Source organism: Panthera pardus, unplaced genomic scaffold (genome assembly GCF_024362965.1).
Source record: "Panthera pardus isolate Hobbes unplaced genomic scaffold, ASM2436296v1 HiC_scaffold_6, whole genome shotgun sequence".
Lineage (NCBI taxonomy): Eukaryota > Metazoa > Chordata > Mammalia > Carnivora > Felidae > Panthera > Panthera pardus.
The window spans coordinates 135,962,262-135,977,104 of NW_026526991.1; the positions used below are offsets into that span (position 1 = coordinate 135,962,262).

General features: G+C 47.5%; 1 protein-coding gene across 7 annotated transcripts in view; it reads right to left on the reverse strand.

Moving 5' to 3' along the window:
* FBH1 (F-box DNA helicase 1) overlaps positions 1-14,843 on the reverse strand; it is a 183,398-nt gene that overhangs the window by 145,502 nt on the left and 23,053 nt on the right. For all 7 annotated transcript variants that reach the window (XR_002083248.2, XM_019460864.2, XM_019460867.2 and 4 more), the window contains 13 exons: positions 13,820-13,912; positions 13,370-13,464; positions 11,476-11,644; positions 10,536-10,758; positions 9,673-9,760; positions 9,502-9,588; positions 8,665-8,801; positions 6,635-6,734; positions 6,422-6,543; positions 4,333-4,408; positions 3,548-3,745; positions 2,947-3,072; positions 1,327-1,433 (listed from right to left, as the gene is read on the reverse strand). Coding sequence is in view for 6 of the 7 variants with exons in the window: in XM_019460864.2 (XP_019316409.2) it covers positions 1,327-1,433; positions 2,947-3,072; positions 3,548-3,745; positions 4,333-4,408; positions 6,422-6,543; positions 6,635-6,734; positions 8,665-8,801; positions 9,502-9,588; positions 9,673-9,760; positions 10,536-10,758; positions 11,476-11,644; positions 13,370-13,464; positions 13,820-13,912 (1,621 nt within the window). In the remaining variant the exon portion in view is untranslated. The remainder of the gene's footprint in view (positions 1-1,326; positions 1,434-2,946; positions 3,073-3,547; positions 3,746-4,332; positions 4,409-6,421; positions 6,544-6,634; positions 6,735-8,664; positions 8,802-9,501; positions 9,589-9,672; positions 9,761-10,535; positions 10,759-11,475; positions 11,645-13,369; positions 13,465-13,819; positions 13,913-14,843) is intronic.

The window sequence follows — 14,843 nt, forward strand, 5'->3', positions numbered from 1 at the left end:
GATTAAACAGAGATCCTATGGCCTCAAAGCCTGAACTATTTACTGTCTGGCCCTTCACAGAAAAAGTGTGCAAAGGTCTGCTCCAGGTCATCTCTAGAAACCAATCAGGATGCCATCAAAAAAAGGGCTCTTGCTCTGAGCTCCGACACGTGAGCGGGTCACACACGGTGAGACCCGGGTGAGGCAACGCCACGTGGGGAACACGCAGCTGACTTCAAATTCCAGATGCATTCTTAGGGCCAAATGGGCCCGAGGGGCTCCAAGGAAAAAGGACAAAGAGGCTTGAAAGACAAAAGTACTATGAAAATGCAAAGTGATCAGTCTTATGTAAGAAGCTTTAGCTGTCGTCATGGGTCAGAGTATGGATCTGCAAAGTTTCAAGCTGGAAGGCTCAGACCATCTCCCTCAAGTATGTGAAGAGAAATCCTACGTGTTGTCTTGTTTACCATCTGTCCCTTCACCTAGAAATCGGGCTCTGGGAGGGCAGCGATCCCCTCGCCCACCACCCCACCCCCGGTGCCTCGAAATGGGCATCTCTGAACATCAGGGTTCTGTGTTTCCACCACTTAACAACGCAAGGACTTTGACCGCCATTTACTGAAAACTGACTACCCCTCCACACCTCTGCCCGCCCCGAGGTTCAAAGCTGTTGGTGGCAATGCTTAGATTCTACAGCTCCAAATATTCTCACCACCCTGAGAGAGCATGAAATACGGCGCTTGGACTAACTCATCCTGCTCTATAAAATCCTTTCTGTTCTGGAGAGCGCGAAGAAGGAAAGAGTATTTATAAGCTGACACCTGAAACTTAAGCGTAAAAATTAAGTATCTTTGGTTCAGGGAAAGATGGACTACTACTCAAAGCAGTGACTTAGAGCTCAAATTTCTGGTGTAGTTTCCAACAGGGTTGAAAAGATGAAATGGTTTATGTTCCGACCTGTGAAAGGCAGCAAAGAGTCAGAAATCAAGAAGGTGGGGAGCAGGTTGGTCTGTAAGGGGTGAAGACTGAGCACCGACCTTTTCTGGCATCTCAGCCCCACCCCTCCCTGGGAGGGGGGAGGTGCCTGAATATTCATGCTCCCCTGCTGAGGACATATTCCTTCCAAGCCGGCCAGGGAAGGGGAGGACGGAAGTGCAGACACAGAAAACACTCTTGCTGGTGTTTTCCCAAGAGCCACGAGCCCCTGTGCGCTGGAGCGAGAGGAGCCCTTCTCTTCCCGCTCAGGAGCCTGAACCAAAGGCCTTCACAGGCCACAGGCTGACCCCTCGTTCAAACGCATAAACTGTGAATGTCGCGAAGTTAACTTATGCTACTGGTTCCTCTTACCCCAGCTAAAGTCAAGATGTTCTCCAAGGACTTGGTCATGATGAGACGCTTCTTGGCACGAGTTACCGCGACATACAGTAAATTCCATTCATCCTCAGAAAACGACTCTGAAGAAAGTAAAGGGAAGAAGTGGATCAACTCAAAAGCCTGCTTACGACAATGTACGTCTTCATCTAAATGTTTACCACCCCTCCATGCTCCCCCACTAAGAAAAACCACTCAAGACCGGCTGGCCGTATACACAAAATTTTCCTACAAATACCACCTCCAAAAACAAACAAAGACCTAAAAGACTTGTGGCACGAAACGCCAAGTTTTAATTTGTGCGGCTGCTGGTACATCCCAGGATCCTGCTCACTAGTTACTCATCACCTGTGCTGTGCCCGGTGCATGTTTTCATCCACTCTCCCAGTTCCCTTCATGACAGCCAGGTGGCACTGATGGGGGAAACTGAGGCTCACAGAGTTCGAGTCACTCTGACACACAGGCCAAGGCTAATAAGCAAGTGCCCAGGAGCCGAACCCAATGCTACTTATCTCCAAAGCCCACATTCTTTCCTTTTCCTGACACCGTCCCCCTCTCTTACTCAGTCCAAGCTGGAAACGTCTTGGGCTGGCACCCGACGAGCAGGGAAGAATCACACATTACGAGGCTTTCCCGCCTGCCTGAAGCCACTCCCCTCACATTCACAACAGCCAACACGATGCTGGGAGCTCGGTACCGAGCGGCTGAGGTGTCAGTACGTGTTAGGCTGTTACACTGTGTGCCTTAAATGGGTAGACTGTATAGTATGTGAATTACAACTCGATAAAGCTGTTATAGAAAAACCAAAAACACACATACGGGTTCAATGACCAGCAAGGGGAAAAAAAAAAAAAACAAACAGTAGCATATTAAGTAAACTCTTCTTCCCCAGTATCGAGCCACTCTTATCTCTCAAGGGCCCTTCCTTGCCTCCCTCTGCTCTAATTTATCTTCAACACCACGTCTTTCTATAACCTAACGAATATATTCATGGGAGATAAGGAGTTTCTAGTATTTCTATTTGCACCCCACCGATGTACCCTATGCCCCAGATTCAGAGTTCACAGTTAATGAAGCGTTTGTTTGCAGAAAAACTTCACATGGTTTAATTCTACGATTCAAAACCATAATAACTGCACTGATGCTCAAAGCATAACAAATAGCCTTGAGTATAAATTTATATAAAAAGACAACACAAATTGCTTACTTTTTCACCTTTTAGGATTTCCTGGCCTCTTTAAGAAAAAGGGGATTTAATTTTAAAAAACAACACTTGGGTGAGCAGGTCACCTGTGTATGTTAAAGCTTAAATGAGGCTGGGCGTCGGGTATGCGGTGGTGAAAATCCCAGAGCTGAGAGCTGGTATGGGCAGAACAGGCCGGCCGTGGGCACAGCCATCCCGCCAGCAGCCCTGGGGGGTGGGCCCAAGATAGGCGTTTCGAAAAACACAGTACAACAATAAAAAACCACAGAAATGGAGCTGTTTTTCTTCTAGAAGGATCCTGCCCAGAGCCCATACCAGACAACAGAAAGCAGGCCATCCAGAGGAGGTGCCCAGCCCCCCCTCCCACCCCCCCCCACGCACAGGCTCCTCACCGACTCTGAAGTGGGGCAGCTGTGCAAGGTTGTGCCTGGCGCAAGGCACTTTCACAAAATCGTCCAAAACGTGCACAGTGTCAAACTCCAAGCCTTTGGCTTTGTGTACAGTGCCCAAAATGTACTCTGGAACAAACAGAGAGCGTACGATTAGATGGGGGCCTGACAGGGGAAGGACCGAGACAGGAAAGGAAAAGCGTGCTCTCGCTGCTTTACTCCTAAAACCAACGTTCCCTCACCCGTATGTTGCTTGGCAGGGAAAGAGGAAACAACAGTCGGGGGAAAAAAAAAAAGAGAGAGAAATAAAATGAGGGGATGTAGCAAATTCACTAAAGGCGAGCCAGTCCATCGGAATCACACCCCCGGGCCCACGGGGACCTGCCCACCCCCGGTCTGCCGGCGAAGGGCCAGAGGCCCACGGGAGCGCTGGGCGGCCAGCCCGGGCTCACACACAGGGCCCCCAGCGAACAGCCCCTCTGCTCCCTTCCTCCCAGGAGGGGCCGGGAGCACAACACCCTCGTGGCCACACGGGATTGCATGCAGGAAGTCGAGCGCCCGACCCTCGTCCCGCCAGGACGAGAAGAGGCCGTGCCCTCCTTACCTGCGAAGTCCAGGTCTTCTATGTGACACTTCTCTATCCTCTCCACCAGTTCTGGAATCCTGATGTTATACTTCTCAACGACTGCAATCTTGGCCTCCAGCTCCTTATCCTCAGCCGCGGTCACATACCTCTTGAAGCCACTGAAGCCCTCCTTGTGCACCCATCTTCTAATAAACTTGTCTTTAATAACGAGGTTCTCTGAGGAGAACACGCACTCGGGTTAACACGACGGGGCCGCACTAGACTGCGGCATCGTAAGCAAACGTCTCGAAGCTGCGAGATCCGGGTTCTAGTCCCGACTGCATCACTAACCTGCTGTGTGACCCGGGGCAAGTCAAAAAGGACCTGTGCTCTAGCCTCTCTGTCTCCAAACCGAGGCTCAAGAGCCCTACCCTTGGCGTCCTTACCTACCTCACAGGGATGTGAAAAAGCGCAGGACGGGAAAGAAATGCGCTCCAGAGTGTTAGAAAGGATCGTGGGGGCCCATGCAGAGGTCTCGGCGGGTAAAGGTGCCAGGCACACAGAAAGATGGTGAGGGAAGACGGCCTGGGGGACCAACATTAGGCAGAAATTCAGACTCCTGAGAGAAGGGTCTGGAAAGAGCTCTCTGCACCTCTGGCAACAGGAGGCCTCAGGCATCCGGCTCTGGGTGGGAACAGAGCCACGCCTGCTCCATCCTTCTCCAGGGAAAACAAGAGTGCTGACTCAGAACACGCCCAGCCTTCTCCCATCCCTTGTCACTAGAGCACTTTGGTCCACTACACCACTGCCAGGAGGGTACTCACGTTTCTTCCGTTCTTCCTCTGGCTGAAGAAGGATCCAAATATCAATGATTCTGTCCAATCCAAATGATTTAATCCCCTGAAAAAGTTTTGTGGTGGGATTTTTGGTTTTTTTGTTGTTCTCCATGCGAGTTTGTTACTGTCATTGTTTTAACAAAACAAAGTAAAGCAAACATAGAGATGGGATTTGGGGGTGAGAGGTTTTCTTGGGAACGGATCCCAAGTTGCACCCCAAAGCACACAGACAGAACGCGGGAACCTTCATCAAGCACAGAAGCAATGGGTTGTCACGCAGCCTGAACACTCAGGATTATCAAATGCTAAGTTCCGGCTGCCACCTCTAACTCTTCCGATGTTTAAAAAAAAAAGAGGGGGCAAGAACCTGCTGCACGTTGCTTTCTTGTCAAAAAGGGGCAATTTAAATTGTCTACCTTCCAGGGGTGCCTCGGTGGCTCAGTCAGTTAAGCATCCGACTTTAGCTCAGGTCATGATCTCCTGGTTTGTGAGTTCAAGCTCCACGTTGGGCTCTGACAACTCAGAGCCTGGAGCCTGCTTTGGATTCTGTGTCTCCCTCTCTCTCTGCCCCTTCCCTGCTCATGCATGCTCGCTCACTCTCTCTCTCTCAAAAATAAACATACGTTAAAAAAAATTAAAAATAAAAAAATAAATTATCTATCTTTTAGGGACAGGAACATGGCTGTAATGAAAGATACAATAACGCCTGAATACAAAGTGTGGAGTATGAATATTTACCCCCTCTCTTTGGAGGAAAGAGCTACACTAGAGAATGTCTGCAGGCCCAACCTGTTGCATGTTGTAAAAGGTTAGCTCCTGCAGGAGAGGGGCTGATCATATCGTAGTGTACCCCATTCTACCTAGCAGCACAAGCTCAGCACTGCCGGGGTACCCCAGCAGAGAAGAGAGCCACAACCAAGGCGCCACACTCCAAGGATGTGCCATCATTTTGGGAAGGGACACATAAGCCATTAACATAAAACAGAGACCAAAATAAGACAGTACGTGTTATAGTTGGAAGGCAGATGTGGTCAAAGGTGCTGACACACGCTTCAGACAGCTTGGGGGAGCGACAGAGGGACAAGAGCCGCTTACGGTCTACCATGCCCAGCATGGGCAACACTCCAGAAGTGCTATTTTCTTACAATAACAAAAATGCATGAATTACACTATAACCACTAGATGAGATACTGTAGTCACTCCCGTAGCAACATGATAGAAAAGGAGCTTACGTGCGGAGTAAAAAAAATGCACGTTTTTATGTACACTATAATTGCAATATGTAGAAATGCATGTCTATAAACACAAAGACATATGTAGCAAACTGAGAAGTAGTATCTGAAACACTGAGATTAAAGGTGATTTTTTCCCCCTTTAACTTCTAAAACTTCTGTAACTTGGCTATATAATCTTTATCAATAAAAAAGAAAACTGAACATCTTTTGATTACGATTCACTGACTCTATTTAGTGAGGACCTACACATAGTAGGCCCTCAAAAACACTTTTTCATAAAAGGAGCGAATGTCTTTTAGTCAGCTAACTTTGCCTCCAAGAGTTAAAAATGTCGCACACGTGTCACTTAATCCTAACTTCCCCATGAAACAGGTAAAGGAAAGGCATTGTTTTTGTCTCAGAGATGGAGAGAACGAGGCACACAGAAATTGTGACTTGCCAGAAGCCACGCAAAGTTAGTGACAGAACCAGAGCTAGAACCCAGGTGTTCACACTGTCTACACTGGAGCCCGCCAGCGCTCCCCAGCTGTGTTGGCAGCTCACTCGTTCTCAGGCTAATGAACAAAACACACACACTCGCAGGTAGCCAGCTGGCGGCCTCATTTGCACAGCCAAGATGAGAAGGGCCTTAATTTTTCAAGAAGTGGAAGGAAAGGTCCTCAGTCATCACTGAGTGTTTATAGGAACGTCCGGCTCACATAATCAGAACAGCCAGGGGCAAAGACTTTGGTCCCGGTGCAGGCAGTGCCCCAAACTTGCATAATAATCCTAATTAAGTTGACGGTTTTCATCGGCTATGTCTGTTTCTGAGCATGAAGCAGTCAACAGAAATTTACGCTTACCCCAATCAAATGTATCCTGGCAGGCACTTCTCCTTCGGTCACCCGCACGGCCTCATCAAACACATTGGCATTGGTCCGGGACAACAGGGCCACCTGCCCCTTTGTGTCACCTCTAATGCCACCTTTTGGGAGAGAGTACAAACTGTGGCAAATCCAAATAAACAGGAAAACTAATTTTTGTAGCAAATAAACAGAGAGTAACCAAAGCCTTACTCTGATGGTTTCCTCCGACCAAAGTCTTTTTCCTTACTCGCTTGCAGACATCCAAGATAGTAGCTCCCACATAAGCTATTTCTACACCAAATCTAAAACTCTGCGGGAAAACGACAAAACAAAAGGAGTCAACAACCCCTCCCTGAAGTACGTTAGCATGTTTCTATCACCACCGAGTCCCGGCCTTGCCAAACCCAACCGGTCACCCCCGACACCCGACCTGGAAAGGGGATGGGCCGATTCCCCACGGTAAGCCCACTAGGACTGGATGGAAGAATCTTAACAACCCAACCATCGCTGACTTGACTTCAAGCTTTCAGAATTGCATTTTTCCATCTCGAACCTTCAGGCTACCTATTTTTCTTTATTCCTTACCCCCAAATCCACACCTAGGAAAATTCTCCCACCATGGGCTCTGTACTATTTTTCCCACCACGGCTACCAGCTCCACTCAGCTCAGCAACCCGAGCTTCCTGCTTCACCCCCTGGGTCTCTCCCTCCTGCTGCCAAGCGAGTCTCCATGCCTCTGACACATGACTCTTGCCCCGCACACTTTCATCGGGCCACACCCTGGCCACAGACACGGAAGAGCAGCACGTGAAGGAAAAGGTGATGCGTGCACTTTCAACATCCCTCACAGCCTTGATTCCTTTTATTCCCCAAGACCAGTGGAAAACTTTTAAGCAAATCTACCCTTCCTTCCAAATCAAATCTAATGAAAACGTGTAAACTACACAAAAGATGGAGGGAGGGCGGGGGGGCTTCTCCCCTTGCCTCGGAGACTCCCTAACATTAATTTAAAACCACGGCCCCACGCGGCCGGCCATCAGTAGTAGCTTCCCTTCTCAAGCATTCCCTGCACCTCCCTGCCTCCGCACACGGCAGAACAATTCCCCACCCTTCAAAACCTGGCCCCATACCCAACGCTTCCTTGATCACTGCAACTAGAAAGACACCACTTGTCTCCAAACTCCTGTATTTATGTATGTATTGCCCTCTTCCAGGCATTTATGACTTAAACACACTACTACGTGCTTCGGTGAACGTCCAGAATGCTGTCGAAGGAAAACACGAGACTCTGAACAAATAATACTTGGCTGCTGCAGAACCATTCGGCGTGAGCCGTGCCCCAAAATCTAAAAATAAAATACCCGTGAATCCATATTGATGTAAACGACTGAATAACTAAGTGGGGGGAGAAGATACAAATCTTCTTTCCAGAAGAAATCTAGACAGGTACTGGAAAAGGGAGGATCATTCGGGCTTTTTCAGACAACCAAGGACGCCACCAGTTGTCAGGCTGGCGGTGGCAGACAGGCGTTTTCCAAAATTTTCCTTTCACTTGAAAGCAGGGGTTTTCTCTTTGGCAACAAACATTTGTCAGCTGTTTTCCTTGAAGTCACAGCTCCCTCCGTTCATTTTTGAGAAAACGCCAAACACCCAAGTCTGTCGGCCGCTCTCTCGAGTCCCAGCGGCGCCGCACACGACAGCAGGCCGCTGAGCTCACAACCCGCTCACAACAGCGCCCGTGCGTCAGGGCGGCACCGTGCGTCAGACGCGGCCGGCAGGCACGCTCGGGCGTGCAGACGCACCTTACTCGCCCTCTGCGCTTCGTCACGCAGAATGCTGGGGACGTACCCAAGGGCCAGCAGTCAGTGACGTCTGCTGCGTCACCGGGGCACTCTCGAGTGAACCGCTTGTTTGCTTTACCCCAAGGGCGTCACAGGGAAGAATACGAAGACTGCCAGCACCATTTGGTGCCACCCCCTCGATTCACGGGAAGGCGCCGGCAGTGCGAGTGAGAACACGGTGACAGAGGCGCGTAACTTATGCAAACAGTTGGGACTCCGCAGGCCCCCTGAGCAGCACACGGCACCACGGCGGAGAAGCGAGGATTTGCTACACGCCCTGCGCCCGACGGGAAACCCTGCGCGGTGCCTGGCGCACGGTAACCAGCGGAAAACGAGGCTGGGGAAGCGTCATGCTCGCTTATATGGTTCCGGGGACTCGGAAGCAGAGAGAGCGCTTACCTGTGTGAGATAGAAGACGTGCGTGTGAGGGACTGTAAACAGAGCATTGACCGCACCGCGGAAGGTATAGATCTGTTGATGTGGGTCCCCTACAAAGATTTTCCCACATGGCTGAGACAGAACTATGTTCATGATAGCTGCAACCAATAAGAGGCACGGTAAGAGAGCTGAAGGATGCCAACTCACAGAGCAAAAAGAAACCATATTTACCACAGAAAAAGATGAAAATGCTTTATGAAACTAAGCCAGGGCACTCTGGACAACAGGGTTGTCTTTCCCTGCGGGATACGCAGGCAATGCAAAGAAACAACTGTATCGTGGACAAGAGAAACCGTTTCTAATCCTAGGAATGCAGATTATTTTTAGTCCCGGATAAGTGATGGAGTCTAAGAAACCACATTGGCAAATAAAAAAAATGAGACAAATTGCCTTCTCTATGATTATAACCCAAAGCTCACAAAGGACCTACAAAGTCACACTGTTTTCTATCAGCCACTTGAAAACCACACAACGCAAACTTTCCGCTCTGAGCTGACTGGCTGTGCCCACTCAGCAGGAGTCTAGGACCTGATCGCCTGATGACCTAGGCTTAGTCAACGTTTTAAGAATAACCAAAGCAAAACATTTACAGGAAAATAAATTTGCTCTCAGTGGGGGGAAGGACAAGTGCTGGAACCCAGAGTCAAATAATGAGGGATTTCCGCATGACTAAATTATCATCTGCTCCTCTTCTTTATGACAAATGAGAATCATCAACTTATTTCACATGTCCTCTTACATAATCGTGATGTTGTTTCTATGTGTTTGAGACTACTGATGTCCTGAATAGTTTATCACCTGGGGTACAGTCCTGGGCCTCATCCACAAAGATGGCGTCAAAAGAGGCAAGCAGAGGCTTGCTCAGCTGCCAGAGTTTCAAATAGCCTAAAAGAAGGGAGTAGCAGGAGTCAGAACCCGTAAGTGGAACAGTCACATTTAACAGATGTGGAGATCTGGGAACTGGCATACCATCGTGAGTCATTTGGTACGCCTCTTCTTTGCATTCCCCCAGCTTCCGCATGTTGTCCCAGAGTCGGCTTGCTTCAAGGACACCGTTCTAGAAAGCAAGTGATATGGCAAGTCACGGTTTAAGACCCTCGAAAAGACACCTCCTGAAATCACTTTCATTCCCATATACAGAGGTCAGAGCAAAGGCACCATCACAGCACGGTGAGCGGCAGTCACCTAACCTCCCTCTGGCTCCACGATAGCCTTTGGACAATGTCAAGTGCAGAGATGAGTAAGAAGCTGGGGCCATACCAAGCCCAGTGACAGAACATCGCTCAAAGAGCACAAGATCTGCGGGGTTGGGGGGGGGGCGGGAATAAAGAGCACAAGATCTGATGAACCAGAAAAAGCTGGACTAACTCTCTAGATTTATGACTGACCACTAAACCATACAAAGAATGGCTAATAATTAAAAAGACAATAAAAACGAGAAAAGTGATTCCCGATCTGTAGATTCTACATTCAGCAGACCCACTCACTACAAGCTCTCATAAACCCTGGGAGGATGCCACTACAGCAGAGGGATCTGCCGCCACAGCAGAACCGTGACAAAGACCTGGTCCGGGCTCCCGTGTCCCTGTGTCTGGGTGGGTATAAACCTCATCTGGCAAATAAAGAGCACCAGTGTGAAGATAAGTCTGTGAGTGCGCTTCACAGAAGACACCGCACACCTCATGGCTATCGAGGCAGGCCTGCAGTCTGACCCTCCACCTGGACTCCCTGCCAGCAGGTTCAAAGAAACGGAAGATAAGCAGAACACTGGATCGTGTCAGCTCTGCTCATTTGTCCTAGACCCGTAATATGAAAAACAGTTAGATACTCACCAGCTTTTCACTCTGTTCAACCATGACTCTCTGTCCTTGGCTGTTCTTACACCAGATAGGCACGTGATCAATCGTCAGCTCTTCGTCAGCCGAGGCAAAGAAGTTTTCTAAAGTCTTACACACGAGCTTGGCCCTTATGAATCCACCTTTCCCTTCAGCAAGGACAGAATTGACCATGAAAGGGGTCAACTTGAAGAGATTCAATTTCTTCTTTAATTGGTACCTGGAATGCATACCCCAGATAAACAGTATTTGACTTTACTGGTAACATGGGATTTAGTGTCTCTCCACTACCCCAACCCCCTTCTCTACAGTGACACCACCTGGCCACCTGGAGTGTCACATATACATGAGAGGTAAAAGAAAAAAAAAAAAGTTAGAGAAGTTTAACAAGGTCCATGTAGGATTTGAAATGGCTTCACCAGGCTTTCAAAAATTCTCACACAATAACCAGAAAGAGGGAGTGGCTCAAGGCAGACACTATTACTCCATGGTGTGGACCAGACTCCAAGAGGTCTGGGGGGACACTCGAAGCTCCCTGAAGCCTTCACGTCTGATGGTATGCTAGTTCAGAGGCCCCCAGGAGGCCTGGGCGGAGTGCACTTCAGCTGAGATGTCCCCCCTCCCTCAGCCAAGGGAAACATGTCAGTCAGGATGGTGAAAGTCTGCACTTCAGACAAGTCATTTTGACTTTCTGTGCCTCAGCTCCAGAAGAAGGAGGATGCTCACCTCAGTAAGACACTAGTCTTTGCAAACAATATATTTTTACAGGGTAAAAGTAGAAATCACTAAATATCTTTGTATTCCCTGCCTTTGAATGGAGAGAAAAGCATTAAATTTTCTTAGTGCCGTTGTATACAAGTTCATATGTAACCATGATGATCACAATGGGAAAAACAGGAATTAGACACAACAATGACGGTGGCGACGCCATGCTCACTTCCGCCCGACGTGTCCATAGGCCATGGAATGAAAGGTTTTGCAGATGACATTGCTGGGGAAGACTAGCTCGGCCTGCTTTGCGATGCTCTTGTTGAATGTCACATACAGAAACCTGCTCTCAGACCACTTCTCAGCATACTTGACCAGGGTAGAGGTCTTCCCGGTGCCTGGGGAAGCCAAGAGGAAAGGAGGTGACCCTCTGACCAGGAAAAACTGTTCCGAAGGATGTCCTAATCAAGTCTTATCCATGCTTACCTTGCCTCTTGCCTGACACCAGACAGTGACAAGTTTCTCAATACTGGTAAAAACTAAAAAGGGTGCAGTGCAAAGAGGAGTGGATTCTAAGCCAGACTGACCTGGGCTGGGATCATGGCTCTGGCAGGTTCTAGCCGAGCACCTGACCTCACTGACCGTCACTCTGCTCCTCAGCCATGTGTGGGCAACACTGACTATGTAGGGTCTGGCAGGATAAAGATAACCATCAAAGATAATCCCAGCCGAGAAGTTCAGGAAGAGTAGCTATTGCTGGCGTAGGCATCAGTAATGCGTCAACAGCAAGAGCACGCAAGAGAGATTCAAGGATGCTTCTGGCCCGTTCTGAGCTCTCTGGTGTGGCCTGCCTCTCCACCGTTCACTCAGTTATTCAGTCACCATTCACTTCACAAGTACCTATGAGCACCTACTGCATGACCAGCTGTATGCTAAACACTGGGAGTATGTTAAAAAAAAAAACAAAACATAAAGCAAGGTTCCTGTATTATAATCTTGTTGGGAATACAATACTAACACAGTCGAAACAATTAGAACAAAATGAAAGTGTGACAACTCAGTAGACCAAAAAAGAATATGAATTTGGAAACAAAAAAATCTCACCTATAAAAGAAAAAAAGAGTAACTCTTTCCCTACCTAACAGGGCTACTGTGAAGATTAATGACACAGTGTGGAAGTATCTATAAAATGTCTGTGTTGGCTATACTTCTTATATAATCAGGTACCAAATAGTTAATACACATGATCAGTTGCTGTAAGAGTTCAGAGATCACGTAGGACTCAAATGGCTAAAGAAGGCTCCATCAGGAAGAAACGAAAATGACAGAGTCAAACACAGCAAAGAAGGGGGTGGGGGGGAGCGAAGGGGAGGGGAAAAAGCATGTTCTGAGGAAGAAACAGATCCAGCTTTGAATTCTACCTCCTCCACTTATTTATTTAACCTGGGGCAAGTCATTTTAATTTTTCTGAGCTTCAAATCCTTACCTATAAAACACAGATAACTAACCAGCCTTATGGAGCATTGTTAGGATTCAGCACAGTGCCAGGCATTTGATGAATGGGTGCTGTTGTTTACAGTAGGATATTTAGGCAGAAAAGCAGCAGGAAGGAATCTCAGGTAGAGAAAACAATATGGGCGAAGGTTCAGACAAAAGAATAACCAAGTACTTTAGGAGACTGTAAGTACAATTAATTGACTGAGGCAAGAAAATGACAGACAGCGTATTTAGGAATGTAGGTTAGAATCAAATGGTCAGGGAAGCTCTTAGACTTTACCCTACAGAAATCAGGGAGCTACTGACACAGGACCTGCCACTCCATGAGCCATCAGTGACCGAGCATATACAATGACAAATGACGAGCTGGGTCAATCCTGGTGGTATCTATCCCACAAACTAATTCCTATGAACTATTTGTCCAACCTAGAACTCCAGTGTGGATGCTCCCTGGATTAAAAAAAAAAAAAAAGGCAAGCATTCCCTAACAGCTGCTTCTAAAAGTATTTAATTGTGGGAGTTGGATAAGAGAACGAGGGAAGAAATTCTGGCAGGTAACAGGGAAGGGGGTGTGGGGATAAGAGGCATGAACCTGACTGTAGTCCACGACTGGCGAGCTCCCTTACCTGCAAATGCCATAATCTTTACCACCTGGAGGGGTTCCATCTTGTGGTTCAGAATCAGCTGTTGTTCCTGTGTGAGCTGGATGGTTGTTTTCTTGCTATAATCATTACAGAAATTAGAAAAATAGAAAGGAATTTAAAAGACCAGGTGACGGACCGTCACAAAGCAAACCGGCAAATCGGAGAAACAAAATTAACCAAACAAAAGGCCTTCCCCTTGGGGTGATAAAAATGCTCCAAAGCTAGCTTATGATGTTGGTTGCACACTCAGTAAATTTACTGAAAGTCACTGAATTGTACAATTAAAACGGGTGAGTTTTATGTAATGTAAAATATACCTCAAGGAAGCTGTTAAGACAAAACACCTCTCCTCCTTAAGAAAGAATCGAGACTAGAAGATAACACACACACACACACACACACACACACACACACACACCCCTATACACATACCCTGGCCAAACCGATGGTTCCTCTTTAACTTCTGCGGCCTGAGTACAGGAATTCTCCTGAAGATACAGGCAATAGAAAATGTTGTAGTGAATCCTAATAGGGAAAAAGCAGATTTAGAGATTTTCAAATTAAGTCACAATCTGTATCTTGTTTTCCACAGATGTATTTAGATTCCTTACCATTTCTCAAAAGAAATACCTACCACCATTTTATGGAAATAAAAATAAAAACTAAAAATAAAACACTTTAAATATACCTAGAACTGACCAAAACACTCGGAAAGCACAGCTCGGGAAAGATGCCTGGCTCCAGTGTGTAATGGCAAAGGAGAGAGACCAGGACATGTTCTTTGGGGAACAAGTCACTAGCTATGACCCTAAGAGACAACTCAACACAAAAGCAGTAAGAACCAGCTGAAAACAAATGTAAATTCTACTCCCAGCAGTGAGATTCTTGTTCAGAATCAATTTAACATCATCTTATCTTTCTGAGACTCCTTTGCTCTTGTCTCTGCTTCTTGTAAGGTGATCACTAGTAGAGAAGCATGGAGAACATTCTATCTTTTAAGGGCCCAAAGGAAGGGTGCTACACAGATAACAAGATATGATTACCAACGACTGAAAACAAAACGGCCTCCAAGTCACCACAAGGGGCCAAAGATGACACAGGGCACCTGCTAGAGGCCACTCCAAAGTCTATGTTCACACCGACCCCAGACTTCTCTCCCTCCATCACCAGCTGCCCACATTTAGTGCACCGCTCCCTGCACCCAGAGTGAGAAGTGATCTCCAAGCAACAAACCCCTTTAATAACATGACACGTCAGTCTCCAGTATTATTATCTCCCAGGTAAAGCAGGACGAAATACAGAAACACAACAAAATTCAACACATCACACCCTCCATCCCTTATCTCTGTCCTTGTGAGCATGGAGGTAATTAGCAGGTTCGAATCTGCACTTGAGAACATGATTCACCATTTGTGTATTTGTCTCACCCAAATTAATCATTAAACTCCTTGAGGCG